This window comes from Microcaecilia unicolor, chromosome 5 (assembly GCF_901765095.1).
Source record: "Microcaecilia unicolor chromosome 5, aMicUni1.1, whole genome shotgun sequence".
NCBI lineage: Eukaryota > Metazoa > Chordata > Amphibia > Gymnophiona > Siphonopidae > Microcaecilia > Microcaecilia unicolor.
The window spans coordinates 215,837,065-215,856,736 of NC_044035.1; the positions used below are offsets into that span (position 1 = coordinate 215,837,065).

The window sequence follows — 19,672 nt, forward strand, 5'->3', positions numbered from 1 at the left end:
GAGGCAGGAATTCTACTTCTTTCTATTAACTTCTTACTGCCTGGCTATCTGAATACTTAGTGGAACCTAGTGCATAGCAGTCATATGTGACAGTTATAATTTACTCTCTATCTCCACAAGTCTGGACAATCCTTTGGGACTAAAGGAAAGAAAATTATCAGGTAAGAACCAGTTTTTCGATTTGTTCATTACTGATGTTAATATTCCGTCAGGGGTATTAGCACATCACTTTGCAGCAGTACCTCCTTACCTAGTCTATAGTGAATTTTATACAGGGGAGGGAGGGGCCTGACAAGATCCACAAGATTTTGATATTGTCATGGAGGGCCAGAAGGAGGAGAGATCCTCCATCCCCCTGGTACTTTTTTAACTTTAGACACTAAGAGGGCACTTGACAGGGTGAAGTGGAATTTTCTGTTCAAGGCCCTGAGCAGAGAGAAATAGAGGAGAATTTCTTGAGGTGGATGCAAATGATGTATGAAGGGCCTGAGGGAGCAATAAGGGTAAATAGGGAAAAGTCAGATTATTTTGAACTGGAACAAAGAATGCAGTAGAGATGTTTTTCCCCCCTTTACTGTTCACCCCAATCATGGAACTGCTTGTGGAATGAATCAGGAGAAATATGAATATCCATAGGGTGTGGGGGTGGAGAATATATAATTAGTTTATTTGTGAATAATTTGATGCTGTCAGCGACTGAGCCCACAGTCTCTTTATACAACTTCATGAAAGAGATTAAGGTATATGGGAGAGTGTCAGGGTTTGAGATTAACTACATCAGATCAGAAGCTTCAAAAGCTTTGAATATTTCAACAGAGAGGAGGACATGGGGATCATTGTGGGTGCTTTTCCATTCTAATGTGCTAAGGGAAGCATGAAATTTAATGGCTTTGACTAGGCAACATAAAGGCATATTTTCAAAGCACTTAGCCTACCAAAGTTCCATAGGTTTCTATGGAACTTTGGAAGGCTAAGTGCTTTGAAAATATGCATATGGATACCCTGTTTCAGAGGAATAGTTGAAAGCTAGAGATCTGGGATAGGATGATCATTTTGTGGATGAGGATACATGCAGTATGAATGAATGTATTACCAATGCTGACTTATCTGTTTAGAACCCTGCCAATTATCATACCTAGAAAGGCGCTTCAACAGATGCAGTCTTAGGAGCCAACTTTTCAAAATTATTCGGGATGCTAAGCCCAGTGGAAATAACTCCTCCATGGACACACACATGGAATTTTCTCAATATTGGGGGTACTCAAGCACCCACAGAGTCGACTCCTATGGATGCAGTAACAACTACTGAGATTTATGTTTTGAAGGAAACCACCTAGGGTTGCATCCATGACCCTTTATATGGCTAAGAGTGAGAGGATTTGAAGTTGGAGTAGTATTTTAAAAAGCTCAGATAAGGGAAATAGTACAATGGTGGGAGAGAGGAAAGGATAAGCAGTGACCTGGACTGGAGTGGAGGAAAGTTAGGGGAATTCTGATAGATTTAATACCTTGGGTATTAATACCTCACCTTCTCTTCTACCCTCTTCCTCCCTCTTGGCTTTTAATCTCTGTCTCTTTCTTCCCTCCATTTTGCCTTCCCCATTCCACCTAAATACCTCTTGCCTTCGTGGCCACACCTCTCCTACTCTCCTCCGCTCTCTTTTACTCCTTCTCTTACTCTCAGCCGGTGACATCAATCCCAATTCTGGCCCTCCTCACCAACTATTATCCCAACTCTACAGATCTCACAACGACCTCTCTAACCTCATCTCTATTCCTCTACTCCCCTCCTCTTCTCTGCTCTTCTCTTGCGCCCTATGGAATGCCCGCTCTATCTGTAACAAACTCCCCTATATCCAGGACCTCTTTATCTCGTGTCACCTCCATCTGCTCGCCATAACAGAAACCTGGCTCTGCCCTGATGACTCTGCTTCAGTTGCAGCCCTCTGCCATGGCGGTTATCTTTTTTCACATACTCCTTGCCCTGCTGGTCGCGGGGGCGGTGTTGGACTACTTCTCTCTCCCTCCTCCAGATTTCAACCCCTTCTTCCACCTCAATCTCACTGTTTTTCCTCCTTTGAAGTCCACTCTATCCGCCTTTTCTCTCCTCTGCCTCTTCAAATAGCGGTCATTTATCGTCCCCCTGATAAGTCCCTTTCATCCTTTCTCAGTGACTTTGATGCCTGGCTTGCCTTCTTCCATGATCCTTCCTCCCCCTCTCTCATCCTTGGTGACTTTAATATTCCTGCTAATGATCCTTCCAACTCTTATATTTCCAAGTTACTCGCTTTAACATCCTCCTTTAATCTCCAACTATGCTCCACCTCCCCCACTCACCAAAATGGTCACTGTCTTGATCTCATCTTCTCCTCTAACTGTTCACCCTCTAGTTTCCTTGCCTCTGATCTTCCCCTCTCTGATCACCATCTTATAACTTTCACACTTAAATCTCCTCCCTCCCAGTCCCGTCCTATCTTATCTAATTTATCTAGGAATCTTCACGATATTGACCCTTTATCTCTATCCTCCTATGTTTCAAACCTCCTCTCTTCTGTGGCACCATTCACGTCTGTCAACGAGGCTGTTTCTTCTTACAACAATACTCTATCCTCTGCCTTAGACACACTTCCACCTTTGATGACCCGCCCTATAAGGCGTACAAAACCCCAACCTTGGCTGACTTCTAATATCCGCTACCTACGTTCCTGTACCCGCTCTGCGGAACGCCTCTGGCGGAAATCTCAGGCCCTTGCTGATTTCTTACACTTTAAGTTTATGCTGACCTCCTTCCAATCTGCTCTTTTACGTGCCAAACAGGGTTATTATATCCAACTGACCAACTCTCTTGGCTCTAACCCTCGACTTCTCTTCACCAGATTGAACTCTCTCCTCAAGGTGCCCCTCCCCCAACTCCCCCTTCATTATCTCCTCAGACCCTTGCTGAATTCTTTCACGACAAGGTTCAAAAGATAAACATTGAATTCTCTACCTCGCCACCTCTCCCTCCACTAGTCCGTTCCCCTCTCTCTCCTTCCCCTCATTCCTTTTCCTCCTTTCCTGAAGTTACTATAGAGGAAACTACACTTCTCCTTTCTTCCTCAAAATGTACCACCTGTTCCTCTGATCCCATTCCCACCCACCTTCTTAATGCCATCTCACCTGCTCTTATTCCTTTTATCTGTTACATTCTCAACCGCTCACTTTCCACTGCAACTGTCCCTACTGCCTTTAAACATGCTGTGGTCACACCTCTCCTTAAGAAGCCTTCACTCGACCCTACTTGTCCCTCTAATTACCGACCCATCTCCCTCCTCCCTTTTCTCTCCAAATTACTTGAGCGTGCTGTTCACCACTGCTGCTTTGATTTTCTCTCCTCACATGCTATTCTTGACCCACTACAATCTGGTTTTCGCCCTCTCCACTCAACCGAAACTGCGCTTACTAAAGTCTCCAATGACCTATTATTGGCTAAATCCAGAGGTCAATATTCCATCCTCATTCTTCTTGATCTTTCCGCTGCTTTTGACACTGTCGATCACAGCATACTTCTCGATACCCTGTCCTCACTTGGATTCCAGGGCTCTGTCCTTTCCTGGTTCTCTTCCTACCTCTCCCTCCGCACCTTTAGTGTTCACTCTGGTGGATCCTCTTCTACTTCTATCCCTCTGCCTGTCGGCGTACCTCAGGGTTCTGTTCTTGGTCCCCTCCTCTTTTCTATCTACACTTCTTCCCTTGGTTCATTAATCTCATCCCATGGCTTTTCCTACCATCTCTATGCTGATGACTCCCAAATCTACCTTTCTACCCCTGATATCTCACCTTGCATCCAAACCAAAGTTTCAGCGTGCTTGTCTGACATTGCTGTCTGGATGTCTCAACGCCACCTGAAATGAAACATGACCAAAACCGAGCTTCTCATTTTTCCCCCACAAACCCACCTCCCCACTCCCCCCGTTTTCTATTTCTGTTGATGGCTCTCTCATTCTCCCTGTCTCCTCAGCTCAAAACCTTGGGGTCATCTTTGACTCTTCTCTCTCCTTCTCTGCTGATATCCAGCAGATCGCCAAGACCTGTCGTTTCTTTCTTTACAACATCCGTAAAATCCGCCCCTTTCTTTCCGAGCACTCTACCAAAACCCTCATCCACACCCTTGTCACCTCTCATTTAGACTACTGCAATCTGCTTCTTGCTGGCCTCCCACTTAGTCATCTCTCCCCTCTTCAATTGGTTAAAAAACTTTGCTGCCCATCTCGTCTTCCGCCAGGGTCGCTTTACTCATACTACCCCTCTCCTCAAGTCGCTTCACTGGCTCCCTATCCGTTTTCGCATCCTGTTCAAACTTCTTCTACTAACCTATAAATGTACTCACTCTGCTGCTCCCCAGTATCTCTCCACACTCGTCCTTCCCTACACCCCTTCCCGTGCACTCCGCTCCATGGATAAATCCTTCTTATCTGTTCCCTTCTCCACTACTGCCAACTCCAGACTTCGCTCCTTCTGTCTCGCTGCACCCTACGCCTGGAATAAACTTCCTGAGCCCCTACGTCTTGCCCCATCCTTGGCCACCTTTAAATCTAGACTGAAAGCCCACCTCTTTAACATTGCTTTTGACTCGTAACCACTTGTAACCACTCGCCTCCACCTACCCTCCTCTCCTCCTTCCTGTACACATTAATTGATTTGATTTGCTTACTTTATTTTTTGTCTATTAGATTGTAAGCTCTTTGAGCAGGGCCTGTCTTTCTTCTATGTTTGTGCAGCGCTGCGTACGCCTTGTAGCGCTATAGAAATGCTAAATAGTAGTAGTAGTAGTAGTAGTAGTAGTAGTAGTAGTGAAAAGCCTGTGAGGAAACAGACCTGTTTATTTCCCTTTTTGTACAGAATAAAGCCTTTCCTTTTTGACATTGCACTACCTATGCAATGTTAAAAGGAAAGGCTTGCCGTCGCTCACATTACCACAGGGTAATTAGATGTGGTTCCTTTCCTTGTTGTGTTCATACATATGTTTGTATTAATGGGAAACTTGATTGGCTATATCGGGTCTTTGTTTTGAAAAGTGTTAATAAATACATTTTTAAAAAGGACACCTCCTATAGGTAAGCTACTTTGCTTGAGATAGAATTGGTTACAACATTTGAAGCTTGAAGCCTTGTGCAAAGGTATTCATGCAATTTTGAATGCTTAGCCTACATTAATTGGGACATAATAGTGATCAGAATTATTTAAAAAGGTCTTTGAATACTATAAGAAACAAAATTTTCTCCAGACAAAAGTGGTATAAATTTGCAAGAAAGCTGAAATAATTAGAGCAGAAGATACCATTTGAAGAAGAGAATTCTAAAAATTGTGAAAAAAATTCACAAGATAAAGGAACACAAAATGTAGGATAAGTCCGGTGACTAGAGTACAAGAAGAAAGGTGCCAATATTTCTTATGAATGTACAAGCAGACAGATCATGTAAATTTACTGGAAGTAATACCTCCATATAGAGGGCAATTTTATAATAGGGCTCCAAGGTGAGAAGTCCAAAATGGTATCTGTTTTAAGCATGTTTTATAAAGGCAAAATAGACACACGTAAATTTACATCTGTTCCAAAAAAAGGTGTAAATGCCGGCATATAGTTCCTGTATACATATATTTTATTTAAAAAACACATATGTTTCAATTCCTCCTCCACGTCGCCTAAGCTATGACCCTGGGAAATTCTACATGCAGATCGCATAAAAGTAAGCCCGCTGCTTCTGTGCACCTACTTTTTACATCCATAGGTGGCCACATGATTTTATAAAGACCCTTTTCTTTGAGTAAAATAGGCTTTACACGTGGAAAGAGCTTTATAAAGTTAGCCCATTGAGTCTAGCCCAGCAAATGTGTAAAGCATACCTGAAGCAGGAATAACCAAAATCCATATTCATTCAGTTCAATGCATGATAAAACAGTATTTAAACAAAATTCATGATGTAAATTTCAAATTACGTGCACCATGTTAGTAAATATATGATTTGAAAGTAAACTATTTATTCAGACTGTTTTTTTTTTGTTTTGTTTTTAGGATGACTCATTACCAACTGAACATGCATATGCCTATGTTAAATCCTCTTGTATGATATTGCTGGGATTTTTTTTTTCACTGTTTATGGTAGGACATTGAATTGAGGCTTCTGCTTATTTTTCTAGAATATTTTGTATGAACAGGACACCCTGATCTACAGTACAAAGATTCATAAGCTTTGTAGAAATACATATTACTGAAGAGGACTAGACAGCAACAGTGAGCTTCAGGCCTTAGTAGTGGATGCACCTTATACTAAGTTTCATCACAACAGAGTAGTCCTCCGCACACACCCTAAGTTCCTACCGAAAGCAGTGTCGGAGTTCCATATGAACTAGTTGATTGTCTTGACAACAATCTTTCCCTGTCCTCATTCCCTTCCTGGCGAAAGCAGCTTGCACACCGTGGATTGCAAGAGAACATTGGCCTACTATATGGAGTGGACAAGGCCCCACAGATGGTCCGCCCAGCTTTTTGTTTCTTTTGATCCCAACGGGATGGGAGTCGCCATTGGGAAATGCACCATTTCTAATTAGCTGGCAGATTGCATTTCCTTCACTTATGCCTAGGCTGGGCTGGGCTGGCCCTAGAAGGTCATGTCACGGCTCATAATGTTAGACCCATGGCTGTGTCAGTAGTCCACTTGAGGTTAGCCTCCATTGAAGAAATTTGCAACGCTGCAACGTGGTCTTCAGTCCATCCATTCACATCACACTAGAGCAGGATACCTGATGTGACAGTCAGTTTCGGCAGATGTTGCAAAAACTTTTTGGGGTCTAGAATCCAATTCCACCCTCCTAGGCCCGTTTTATTCTGTTCCAGGCTGTACTCTCATTCAGATTGTGTATAGTTTCAGGTTAATCTGTGTTATGTCCTCGCTGTTGCAAGGCCCAGTTGGCCAATATTTGTTATTTTTGGTGAGCCTGGATGCTAGGGATTCCCCACTTGTGAGAATTATAAGCCTTCTTGTCCTTGAAGAAAGCACAGGTACTTACCTGTAGCAGGTGTTCTCCGAGGACAGCAAGCTTTATATTCTGTCAGTCTCTCCCACCTCCCCTTGGAGTTGTCTCCTTCGTAGCTTTTTGCTGTATTTTATGCTGTACTATTAAACTGAGGAGACCACTTTCTCATGGTTCTCATTAGATCTTTTAAAATTCCGGACTGGGCGATGCTGGTCGGCGCCACCCACATTTGTGCTTTCTTCGAGGACAAGAAGGCTTATAATACGGCTCAAAATACGGCAGCCAGGCTTGTATTTGGAAGACCACGATTTGATAGGGCCAAACCCCTTCGTGAAAAACTACATTGGCTACCAATTAGAGAACGTATTACTTTTAAAATTTGTACCCTGGTCCATAAAATTATGTACGGTGATACCCCAAGATATATGTCTGACCTCATAGACCTACCAACCAGAAACTCAATCAGATCATCACGCTCTTATTTAAGTCTCCGCCACCCTAGTTGCAAAGGACTCAAATACAAATCAGTTCCTGGATCCAGCTTCTCATATATAAGTACACAACTCTGGAATGCACTCCCAAAAACCGTGAAAACTACATACGACCACCTCAACTTCCGTAAATCACTAAAGACTTACCTGTTCGAAAAGGCATATCCTAAGGACCCAGCTTAATTACCTGAATCTAGTAATGAACTTTATATAACTTCCCTCTCTCTGTTTCCCTAATGTGTCTGTACTTATCTATTTCATTTAAAATAACATCACTCTATATTTGTTTCTTCACCGGAGGAGGCTTTCGCCCCATGGCGCTATGTAAGCCACATTGAGCCTGCAAATAGGTGGGAAAATGTGGGGTACAAATGTAACAAATAAATAAATATCACAAGTGGGAAATCCCTAGCCTTCACTTTCTCAGAGGCCCTGCCTTTGCCAAGGCCAAACTAATGCCAACCAGCATAAAAGTATGCACATTAATGTGATAGCATGTATTTTAACAGTGGACATGCACATGGGTGGAGTTTGGGTTGTATTTGGGCAGAACACTCAACTACATGAGTAGTTGCAAGCTTACAACATACCTTTGTAGGCAGCTCTAGGGGCGATGTATATGTCTGTGCGTGTAAAATAGGCACATGTTAAGTGAATTATGCTAGTGTTTTATAAAGAAACGTAGGTAACCAGTTTTTGTTTTGTTTTTTTAAATAATTGTTATTGATTTTAAAACAACAGCACAGAAGACATAAGTAAGAAAAAAAACTAAATTAAAGGATTTCAGCAAATTCGACATAACATTAAAGGTTTCATGAAGAAAAATTGCAACAGGCAATAATAACAAAAGTAAAAACCATATGAGCAGTACTGAAACATTCTATAAATAACCAAATCTTGGTATTTTTAGCCAACTGGGAGTCCTGAATATTAATCTTAACATTTTTGAGAAAAACAGCTTAATGAAGAAATTATTTAGGCTGTAAACATGAAAGAGAAGTAAAAATATATTCCACTGCTGAACAGCTTTACAAACTTTTGTTTTCTTCAGCTCCTGCTCGAGAATTGCTTTCTTCTTTGATTGTTTCCTCCTCTTCTACAAGCATGAATGGCTATGGGCTTAAGACTCCATCAGTGACATCTCAAAGAGGCTGTAAACATGGGAATGTGGTATGTGTTAAGGTTCCCTTCTTTATCTGATAGCAGTATAAACTGTGGTAACTGCTCCTTGGGATTTAATGCCTAAGAAAAGAAGGACCATGTGGTCACATAAGTGCCTTTCTTCAACAAGGCCTACAAAGAGAACCTGTAACCTCACTAATCCACTTCACTAACCCACCCAGCTTTGAAAGTTCACCTTCTATACTCAACCCTAATCACCCCCTTCCTTCTTTCTTCCCTTACTTAATCTCTGCACATCACTAATTGTATCTGATATCCTGGAATGACAATGTCATAACAAAACTATGTAAGCCATATTGAGCCTGCAAATAGGTGTGGAAATGTGGGATACAAATGCAATAAATAAATAAGTAGCAGGTAAAGTTCTAAGAGAAGAGGACATCTCTGTGGGTAAGTGACATTATTTTATTCTGAGCTTGGTAACTTAAAGATTAGGGTTTAAAAGAGGAATTGTAGGTATTGATAAACACAGTTAGAATTTTAAAATAAAAAAAAAGGCAAGCAAACTTTAGTAGCTAGTCTCCATACCCTTTTCCCCATAGTTTTAAAACTTGAAGTTTCTGCCACAGCATTAACAGATAGTATCTAGAAAGCACAGAAGGGCCCAGTTCAATCCTCATTCCCACCCACCCCTAACTCAACTCTTCATTTATAGTCAATTATTCTAATTAAGACAACTAGAGGGGAATTTTCAATTTTCATTAGTTTTAATTACATTTAATTCGTTTCTGAGAAGCAAACCCTAAAATAATTACAAATTACACCAGTCAAAAGGATCATTATATTCATCTGATATCCCTAGTACCTTAAGAAGTTTTAAATAAAGAATCCTATAATACTAAGATGCAGACAGTAGTCCAGCAGCGAGAGGGGTGCTATCCAGTCTTTTGCATTCAGTGTCACATGTATGATTATCTCCCATTTGGTGAGATGTCATATGTGAGTGCTCGATGCAAAGAGCTCCTAGCTCTCAGAGAGCGAGTCCGTTATCTTGAGGCCATAGGTGCCGACTCCGTGGGTACTGTGGGTGCTCAAGCACCCCCAATATTTCACCCACCCAGTGGCGTACCGAGGGAGGGGCGGTAGGGGCAGAGCGCCCCAGGTGCAAATCAATGGGGGGTGTTCTGCTCCGTCAGTCCCCTTCAGTCCCCTTCTGTCCCTGCTGTTGCTTTCGCCCTTCCCCTAACTAAACTTACCTATTTTACTGCACTATCTTCAGCAGCGCTGCTCACTACATCTCCTGCCAGCGCCAGCGTGGCTCCTCTCTGTCGCCATTCTGAGACGTAACTCCCCTCCCTCAATGCCTTCCTTAGTGACCTCTGCCCCTGCGGCACCCTGTGTCAGTGCGCGTGCGCCTTCCTGCCGCTGCATCTTCAAGCGTGACATCTCTTTCCTCCGGGTGGCTGGCTCCGCTCCTCCTCTCTCCATCCTGGGCCGGCTCGCACAACTGCTGTCTTCAGTATGCAGCCGCACCGCCAGGCCAGCCAGCCTGCATCTTTCACTTCCAACCTGCTGCACTCGCATTCCACCCCTGCCAGGCCACCGGTAGCGTCGGCTGCAGCATCAAACAGTGGCTGTTGGTGGGGAGGTATATTGGATCGCCACCCATCACCGCATCGTTGACCAGACCGACTCTGCCCCACGGTTGGTGCTGAGTGCTGACCCCCAGCCCTCCCCCTTGAGCCTTCTGACTCGTTTGACTTTTGTTCCAGCCAGCTAGCAGACCCAGGTAATTAGGCCCTGCACAGGTGCGATCTTAATTATTTATTCACTGTTCTGCCTTGGCACTTTTTTTTTTTACACATTTTATTGCATTTGCTTGCTGCTACTAGTTGGTAGGAGCAACATGGTGGGTGGTTGAGTGGGGGTCATAAAATGTAAAAGGACTGAGAGGGGCCAAGAATACTATATGGGAGAGAAAGAAAGCGCGCTGGATGGATGGAAGGGACAGACTAAGGACCGGAATGCGTGGATGGAAGGGGCAGAAATGGCAGACCAGACACTGGATGGAAAGAGGCATTGCTAAAAAATATTTTTTCATGGTGAGGGGGTGTTAAAAAAAGGTCAGCCCCAGGTGTCAAGTATACTAGGTATGCCACTTCACCCACCGGAAGTTTGTTCCCTCCATCCCTCCTCCCTTCAAGTTCCAGGCCCCCTCCCTCCAAATTTTAAAAGTCATCTTGACTTACCTCATCGGGGTTATGGCGGCAGCAGTGGTAAAAAGCGTGCAGGCTCAGCGCTTAGTTCAGTTTTCCCTTCTCTCTCTCTCAGCTTTGGTCCCACCCTCATTTCCTGTTTCCACTGCTGCCGCTGTAACCCCGATGAGGTAAGTCAAGATGACTTTTAAAATTCGGAGGGAGGGGGCCTGGAACTCGAAGGGAGGGAGGGAGGAAGGGAGCGACAATGACCCTGGAACTCGGAGGGAGGGGGGACCCTGGAACCCGGAGGGAAGGGGGAGGGAAAGGAGAGAGAGAGGGGAGGGAGGGGGGCCTGGAACTGGGAGGGACTGGAACTGGGAGGGAGGGGGCCTGGAACTCGGAGGGAGGTGGAGGGGGGGAGGACGGGGGATGAGCGAGGGAGACAAGGGAGAGGGGGACGGGGGAATGCACCACCTGTAAAAAAAAAAAAAAAAAATTTCAGCACCCCCATTCATTTTGAAAAGTTGGCTCCTATGCTTGAGGCTAGAGCAGCAGACTTGAAGGAGCTGAGAGAGATAGAGAGGTACATAGAGGAGGCCTACAGGGATGTTGTAAAGAAGTCCCACCTCCAATCTGGCAGCCCCTGTGCTGCCTTGGAGGAGGAAGGCCTTCTAAAAGGAGAGCATCACCCTGGTGCAGCTGGAAGTAATCCTGTAGACAGGACCAGCACACCAGGGAATGCAATATCCTCTCACACTGAGGATGTTTCTCCAGGAGCTAACTGCCCAAGTGGGAAGGGTTAGGACAGCTGTTGTAGTTGGTGATTCAATTATTAGGCATTTAGATAGCTGGGTGGCTGTTGGACGTGAGGATCGCCTGGTAACTTGCCTGCCTGGGGCGAAGGTGGCGGACCTCACGCATCACCTAGATAGGATTTTAGTTAGTGCTAGGGAGGACCCGGCTGTCTTGGTACATGTGGGTACCAATGACATAGGAAAATGTGGGAGAGAGGTTCTGGGAGCCAAATTTAGGCTCTTAGGTAGAAAGCTCAAATCCAGAACCTCTAGGGTAGCGTTTTCTAAAGTGCTACCCATTCCATACGCAGGGCCCAAGAGACACGCAGAGCTCCAGAGTCTCAATGCGTGGATGAGACGATGGTGCAGGGAGGAGGGTTTTAGATTTGTTAGGAACTGGGCAACATTCTGGGGAAGGGGGAGCCTATTCCGAAAGGATGGGCTCCACCTTAACCAGGGTGGGACCAGGCTGCTGGTGTCGGCATTTAAAAAGGTGATAGAGCAGCTTTTAAACTAGAAACTGGGGGAAGGTCGACAATCGTTCAAAAGCACATGGTTCGGAATAAGGTATCTTTCAAAAATATCACCAAAACAGGGAAGACAGGGTATCCCAATAGTGAGGTTTCAAAAGAGACCATAGTAGATCAGGTGTCCTAAAATAAAAATCAGACAAAAGATTGCAAATTAATACTGTCAAGTACCTGAGCATGATGTAAATAGGAACAACTAACATAGTTTGAAATGTCTATATGTGAATGCTAGAAGCCTAAGAAATAAGGTGGGAGAGTTAGAATATATTGCACTAAATGAAAAATTAGATATAACTAGTAAAAAAGGCCTGTTTCTCACACAAATGAAACGGGCGCTAGCAAGGTTATCATGTAATGGCGATTATGTTTTTAAGGGAACCGTTAGGAGAAATGTTCTGTCATGATAAGTAATGATTGGGAAGGGTGTATGAGTATTATGCACCAGAGGTATGAGATATGAATTGTTTTATCTATGTTTTTTTTTTTGTTTTAATCTTTCTTTTTTTTGTGATTTTTATTTATAGTATTTTTTAAAAGATAAAGAGTACGCAGACATTGTAAAACTTTTATTAGAAATATAATGGTTGTTTACATTTGCAAGATTTCTTTATAAACAATATTTTTAGTGAAAACTTTGTTACAATGAGGGAAAAGCTTTCCTTGTTCAGGACCATCTATGACTTTTACAATTGCATCAGAAGACTTTCGAACTCATGAAAATGCTACATACAGTTGGCCATGTGTAAACACTGGTTCTGGTAGGAAAATGCCAACTTTTTCAAATGTTTGTCCTTGTAACTTGTTAATTGTCATTGCAAAAGCCAATTTCACAGGAAATTGGTTTCTACATAGTGTAAATGGGAGGTCAGTGTTAGATGGTGCTAGTTAAATACGTGGTATAAAAACAGTACTCCTTGCAGTTGACCCAGTGATAGCAAATCAAAAGAAAAAAAGCAGATCAAAAAAGACAAAAAAATAGAACTTTGTTTTTTTACCCCTGACGCAGCCTGAGGGCGAAACGTGGCCACGTCGGGTAACTTGTAATAAACCACTTCTTCTGTAACCCTCCTGTTCTATTTTTTTGTCTTTTTTTATCTATTTTTTTTCTTTTGATTTGCTATTTCTCTGGCAGATCTTTGCCTTTTTTTGTTTCTGTCTGTTGACCCAGTGATTACTTGACTAATAATGAGGTTAGGTTTCAAGTCTTTGACTATTAAGCAAGTTCCGTTACATAAACCTCTCCTGGTATTTAAATTCCTGAGTAGGATAATTATCCAGCTTATTTTCGAAGGAGAAGGGCGCCCATCTTCCGACACAAATCGGGAGATGGGCGTCCTTCTCCTAAGGGCGGCCAAATTGGCATAATTGAAAGCTGATTTTGGCCGTCCTCAACTGCTCTCCGTCGCAGGGACAACCAAAGTTCAAGGGGGCGAGTCAGCAGTGTATCAAAGGTGGGATGGGGGCGTGGTTAAGAGATGGGCGTCCTCAGCCGATAATGGAAAAAAGAAGGACGTCTCTGACGAGCATTTGGCCGACTTCACTTGGCCCCATTTTGTTCACGACCAAGACTCAAAAAGGTGCCCAAACTGACCAGATGACCACCGGAGGGAATCGGGGATGACCTCCCCTTACTCCCCCAGTGGTCATCAACCCCCTCCCACCCCAAAAAAATACATTAAAAACATTTTTTACAGCCTTTATGCCAGCCTCAAATGTCATACCCAGCTCCATCACAGCAGTGTGCAGGTCCCTAGAGCAGTTTTTAGTGGGTACATAAGTACATAAGTAGTGCCATACTGGGAAAGACCAAAGGTCCATCTAGCCCAGCATCCTGTCACCGACAGTGGCCAATCCAGGTCAAGGGCACCTGGCACGCTCCCCAAACGTAAAAACATTCCAGACAAGTTGTACCTAAAAATGAGGAATTTTTCCAGTCCATTTAATAGCGGTCTATGGACTTGTCCTTTAGGAATCTATCTAACCCCTTTTTAAACTCCGTCAAGCTAACCGCCTGTACCACGTTCTCCGGCAATGAATTCCAGAGTCTAATTACACGTTGGGTGAAGAAAAATTTTCTCCGATTCGTTTTAAATTTACCACACTGTAGCTTCAACTCATGCCCTCTAGTCCTAGTATTTTTGGATAGCGTGAACAGTCGCTTCACATCCACCCGATCCATTCCACTCATTATTTTATACACTTCTATCATATCTCCCCTCAGCCGTCTCTTCTCCAAGCTGAAAAGCCCTAGCCTTCTCAGCCTCTCTTCATAGGAAAGTCGTCCCATCCCCACTATCATTTTCGTCGCCCTTCGCTGTACCTTTTCCAATTCTACTATATCTTTTTTGAGATACGGAGACCAGTACTGAACACAATACTCCAGGTGCGGTCGCACCATGGAGCGATACAACGGCATTATAACATCCGCACACCTGGACTCCATACCCTTCTTAATAACACCCAACATTCTATTCGCTTTCCTAGCCGCAGCAGCACACTGAGCACTGAGCACACTGAGCACACTGGGTACTGCAGTGCACTTCAGGCAGGCGGACCCAGGCCCATCCCCCCCCCCCACCTGTTACACTTGTGGTGGTAAATGGGAGCCCTCCATAACCCACCCGAAACCCACTGTACCCACATCTAGGTGCCCCCGGTACCCTTTAAGTGCTATGGTAGTGTTGTACAGTTGTGGGTAGTGGGGTTTGGGGGGGCTCAGCACCCAAGGTAAGGGAGCTATGTACCTGGGATCAATTTGTGAAGTCCACTGCCTTGCCCCCTAGGGTGCCCGGTTGGTGTCCTGGCATGTGAGAGGGGACCAGTGCACTACGAATGCTGGCTCCTCCCACGACCAAATGGCTTGGATTTGTTCGTTTTTGAGATGGCTGTCCTCAGTTTCCATTATCGGTGAAAACCGAGGTCAGCCATCTCTAAGGTCGACCTAAATGTTGAGATTTGGGCCGCCCCGACCATATTATCGAAACGAAAGATGGACGCCCATCTTGTTTCGATAATACGGGATGCCCCACCCCTTCGCTGGGGCACCCTTAAAGATGGGCACCCAGTTCGATTATGCCCCTCCACGGCTCCAATTTTTAAATGCAGTTTATGGCAAGGCATGCCAGTTGGAGTTTGTTCATGAAGGAACTCTATAGGCTATAACTGATGTTCCTCATCATTGGAGTCATGAATGGAGTCCAAACTTAAATAAGTAACTGTCTTACCTTCTAAAATATTTAGAATGGCCTCATTTATCTTGTCTACATGTGCATTTTTGGAGCAAAGAATAACTTTTTTAGCAAAGTTTAAAACAGTATCTGCGGTAATTTTTTGACCAAAAACAGCATTAACTATGTCGCCGTCACAAATGTGCTTCTGTGGGATTTCGATAATATCTTTGAAACCATCTGGAGATGGAAGATTTCCGTCAGCTAAAGTAATAAGCCAGTTGTTGAAATCTGGGTCTACAGAGTGGGCATTGTTGTTTAATTTTAGTATTTCAAATTTTTTCCATAGTTGATTTAACTTAATGGTTGCTTCAATAATTTGAGCTCGATCACCGTGTGGTACCACTGGTAGAGTTTGTCTAAAATCTCCACCAAGGAGAATAACTTTCCCACCAAATGGTTTCTGATTATTCATGATGACTTTGAGGAGTCTGTCTACAGCAGTAAGTGCTATACTGGGTGCCATAGTTGATTCATCCCAAATAAGGATTTTAGTTTCTCCGAGGACAAGCAAGCTGCTTGTTCTCACGACTGGGTTGACGTCCACGGCAGCCCCCACCAACCGGAAGAAAACTTCGCGGGCGGTCCCGCACGCAGGGCACGCCCACCGCGCATGTGCGGCCATCTTCCCGCCCGTGCGCAACCGTTCCCGCTGAGTTTTTTTCTATTCCGCGCTGGAGAGAGAAGTGTTATCGTCTCTTTCCATATCATCAAGCTGATCAATCCATAGACTGGTGGGTTGTGTCCATCTACCAGCAGGTGGAGATAGAGAGCAAACTTTTGCCTCCCTATATGTGGTCATGTGCTGCCGGAAACTCCTCAGTATGTTCTCTATCTCAGCAGGTGGTGGTCACACACAGCAGCAGCTCTGGCTAGGCCTCCAAGCCTAATCCTTAGGTTTTGTTGAGGCCTGGGGTTGAGGGCTCTTTTGAGCAAGTGCAAACCTGGTGGTGCCAGGTCCCTCCTTTTCTCCCCCCTCCCGCTGGCTCCGTTTAAAAAAAAAAAAAAAAAAATTTTAAACGTCTTTAAAGGCGTTTAATTCGACGTTTCTTTAAACGTTCATTGCAGCTACTCACTGGGACACCAGTTCGTTACAGCTCGGAGCGGCAAGCAGGTAATTTTACCTTTTTATAGCGGGCAGGGGGTTCCCCGATTCTTCTCCTCATGGCAATGGCGTCGGAGGGCGAGGGCGCAAAGGGTCGCTCCCCGGATCGCTGGAGCGCTTCTAGAGGGGATGCGGGGGTTTTACAACCTGATTCGCCCTTGATGGGTGATAGTTTAGTGACCGATGAATGTCCCGGTCGTTCCTCCGGCGTGGCGGTTTTTTCCCGCCATAAACGCCCATCCCCCGCTCCTCGCCTCCGCCATCTTGGCCGGCCACGCGGCTCGGACGGCTTCTTCGGGGCCGCCCTTGAGGTTGGAGACATTAATGCCATGAACGCCCTTAATTTGGGCGACGGCACAAAAGCGGCTAAAGTTAAGCGCCGTTCTTCCCGCGCGGCTCCTTCACGGAGTTTCGCGCCGGACGCCATTTTGGATGCGCAGCATGTCTCTCCCCCGCTATTGCGAGCGCCGGTTGAGAGTGCGTCTAGGGCTGTTGCCCAGGCTGCGGAAGTGCACAGTCTGGGGGGTTTCTCCCCCGAGTTTGTTTTGCTGCTGCATCAGGCTTTCCTCATGCAAAACGCTGCCCCTGCTCCCTCTTCTGATAAAGAGGTTGAGGTTCCCAGAGGTAAACGCCCTGGGGTTGATTTCCAGGCCTTGGAGGACTTTTGTCTCCTCCGATGTAGATGAGGGCAGCGTGTCTGAGGTCTCCCAACGATCCTTTGCGGATTCCTTGGAGGAGATAGATCCCCGCTCGGATGGAGCGGATGACCCCTCTGCAGCGCGGCTTTTTAGCCCAGAGGATTTGCCCAACCTGTTGTTACAGGCCATGGACACTTTGAAGATTTCCTCTCCGGAGGACGTCTCTCCCTCAGCCCCTGTTGGCTCTGCCATTATGCTGGGGACGTAGCGCCCGCCTAGAACCTTCCACGTGCATGATGCCATGCACACCTTAATTGCGGCTCAATGGGATGTCCCGGAAACGAGCCTTAAAGTGGCTAGGGCTATGTCCCGCCTCTATCCTTTGGCTGTGAGTGAACGTGAGGCCTATCTGTGGCCTACCATGGATTCTTTAATCACTGCGGTGACTAAGAAAACGGCGTTGCCGGTGGAAGGTGGCACGGCCCTAAAGGACGCCCAAGACAGAAGATTGGAGGCGGCCTTAAGGTCGTCCTTTGAGGCAGCTGCTTTAAGTTTGCAGGCCTCAGTTTGCGGCTCCTATGTGGCCAGGGCGTGCCGGACTATAGTGCAGCGGGCTTCCCCCTCGGATCATTCCTTGAGGGCTGATTGGCCGGCCCTGGAATCGGGCTTAGCCTATTTGGCAGACTTGCTGTATGATGTCTGGAGAGCCTCAGCTAAAGGCATGGCTCAGACAGTCTCTGCGCGGCGGTGGCTTTGGCTGAAACATTGGTCTGCTGACCACGCCTCTAAATCCCGCCTGGCTAGATTGCCTTTTAAAGGCAAGCTGCTCTTTGGGGTCGAGCTGGACAAAATCGTGACCGATCTCGGCACGTCTAAGGGCAAGAAATTACCAGAGGTCAGGGCTCGGGTTAGTACTCGTCCCGATACCTCCAGAGGACGGTTGCAGGAAGCCCATCGGTACCGCCCGGGCAAGTCGGGTTCCTCTGCCCCCTCTTCCTTCAAGAGGAATTTCTCCCCCAAGCAGCATTCCTTTCGCAGAGACCGCCGTCCCGGAGGTGCTCCCTCCGGTCCTCCCCCAGGGTCTCGTACCCAATGACGGGGCCTTGGTCCACGCCCCAGTGCAGATTGGAGGACGGCTGTCCTCGTTTCTGGGCGAGTGGACCACTATACCTTCAGACGCGTGGGTGCTGGAAGTCATCAGAGACGGCTACAAGCTAGAGTTCTGCCAACCCTTAAGAGACGGGTTTGTACTCTCTCCCTGCAAGTCTCCGGTCAAGCTGTGGTAGTGCAGCAGACCTTGGACAACCTGATCCGCCTGGGTGCAGTCGTTCCGGTGCCAAAAGATCAGATTGGCAAGGGACGTTACTCCATTTACTTTGTGGTTCCAAAGAAAGGAGGTTCTGTCCGGCCTATCCTTGACCTCAAGGGGTCAATCGGGCCTGGAAAGTGAGGCACTTTCGCATGGAGACTCTCCGCTCTGTTATAGCGGCAGTGAAGGCAGGAGAGTTCTTGGCTTCCTTGGACATCAAGGAAGCGTACCTGCATATTCCCATCTGGCCTCCTCTCCAACGCTTTCTGCGTTTTACAGTCCTGAGACGACACTTCCAGTTCAGAGCCCTCCCTTTCGGGTTGGCTACTGCTCCGCGGACCTTTTCCAAAGTAATGGGGGTCATAGCGGCCTTCCTGCTAAAGGAAGGAGTACAAGTCCATCCTTATCTGGACGACTGGTTGATCCGAGCCCCCTCTTATGCAGAGTGCGGCAAAGCTATGGACCGGGTAGTTGCTCTTTTGAGCTCCCTGGGATGGATCATCAACTGGAAGAAGAGCCAGCTGCGCCCGACTCAGTCCCTGGTGTATCTGGGAGTTCGATTCGACACCCAAGTGGGCAGAGTGTTCCTGCCAGACAATCGGATTGTCAAGCTTCAGGCTCAGGTGGACTAGTTCCTAGTAGCCTCTCCTTTTGGGCTTGGGACTACGTGCAGCTGTTGGGCTCTATGACGGCCACGATGGAAGTAGTGCCCTGGGCCAGGGCTCATATGAGACCACTACAGCTATCTCTGCTGCTGCGCTGGACTCCGATGTCGGAGGATTATGCTGTGCACCTTCCCGTGGACCCAGCAGTGCGCAAGGCGCTGAGCTGGTGGACGCAGACAGACGAGTTGTCTGCAGGATTGCCTCTGGTGACCCCGTAGTGGATTGTCGTCACGACAGACGCCTCTTTGATGGGCTGGGGAGCCCACTGCTTGGGAAGGACAGCGCAGGGGCTCTAGTCTCCTGCAGAGGCAAGTGGTCTATCAACCTCCTGGAACTCAGAGCCATTCGGTTGGTGTTATTGGAGTTCATCCCGGTACTGGTGTTGAAGCCTGTACGGGTCCTGTCAGACAATGCCACGGCTGTGGCCTATATCAACCGCCAGGGAGGTACCAAGAGCGCCCCTCTAGCCAGGAGGCTATGAGTCTTTGCCAGTGGGCGGAAGCGAACCTGGAGCAGCTTTCAGCGGCCCACATTGCCGGAGTCATGAATGTCAAGGCGGACTTTCTCAGTCGCCAT

General features: G+C 46.2%; 1 protein-coding gene across 1 annotated transcript in view; it reads left to right on the forward strand.

Moving 5' to 3' along the window:
• Nucleotides 1–19,672, forward strand: part of LRRC36 (leucine rich repeat containing 36) — a 663,184-nt gene that overhangs the window by 471,381 nt on the left and 172,131 nt on the right. The window contains 1 exon segment of the mRNA XM_030203754.1: nt 8,560–8,678. Coding sequence (XP_030059614.1) covers nt 8,560–8,678 — 119 coding nt within the window.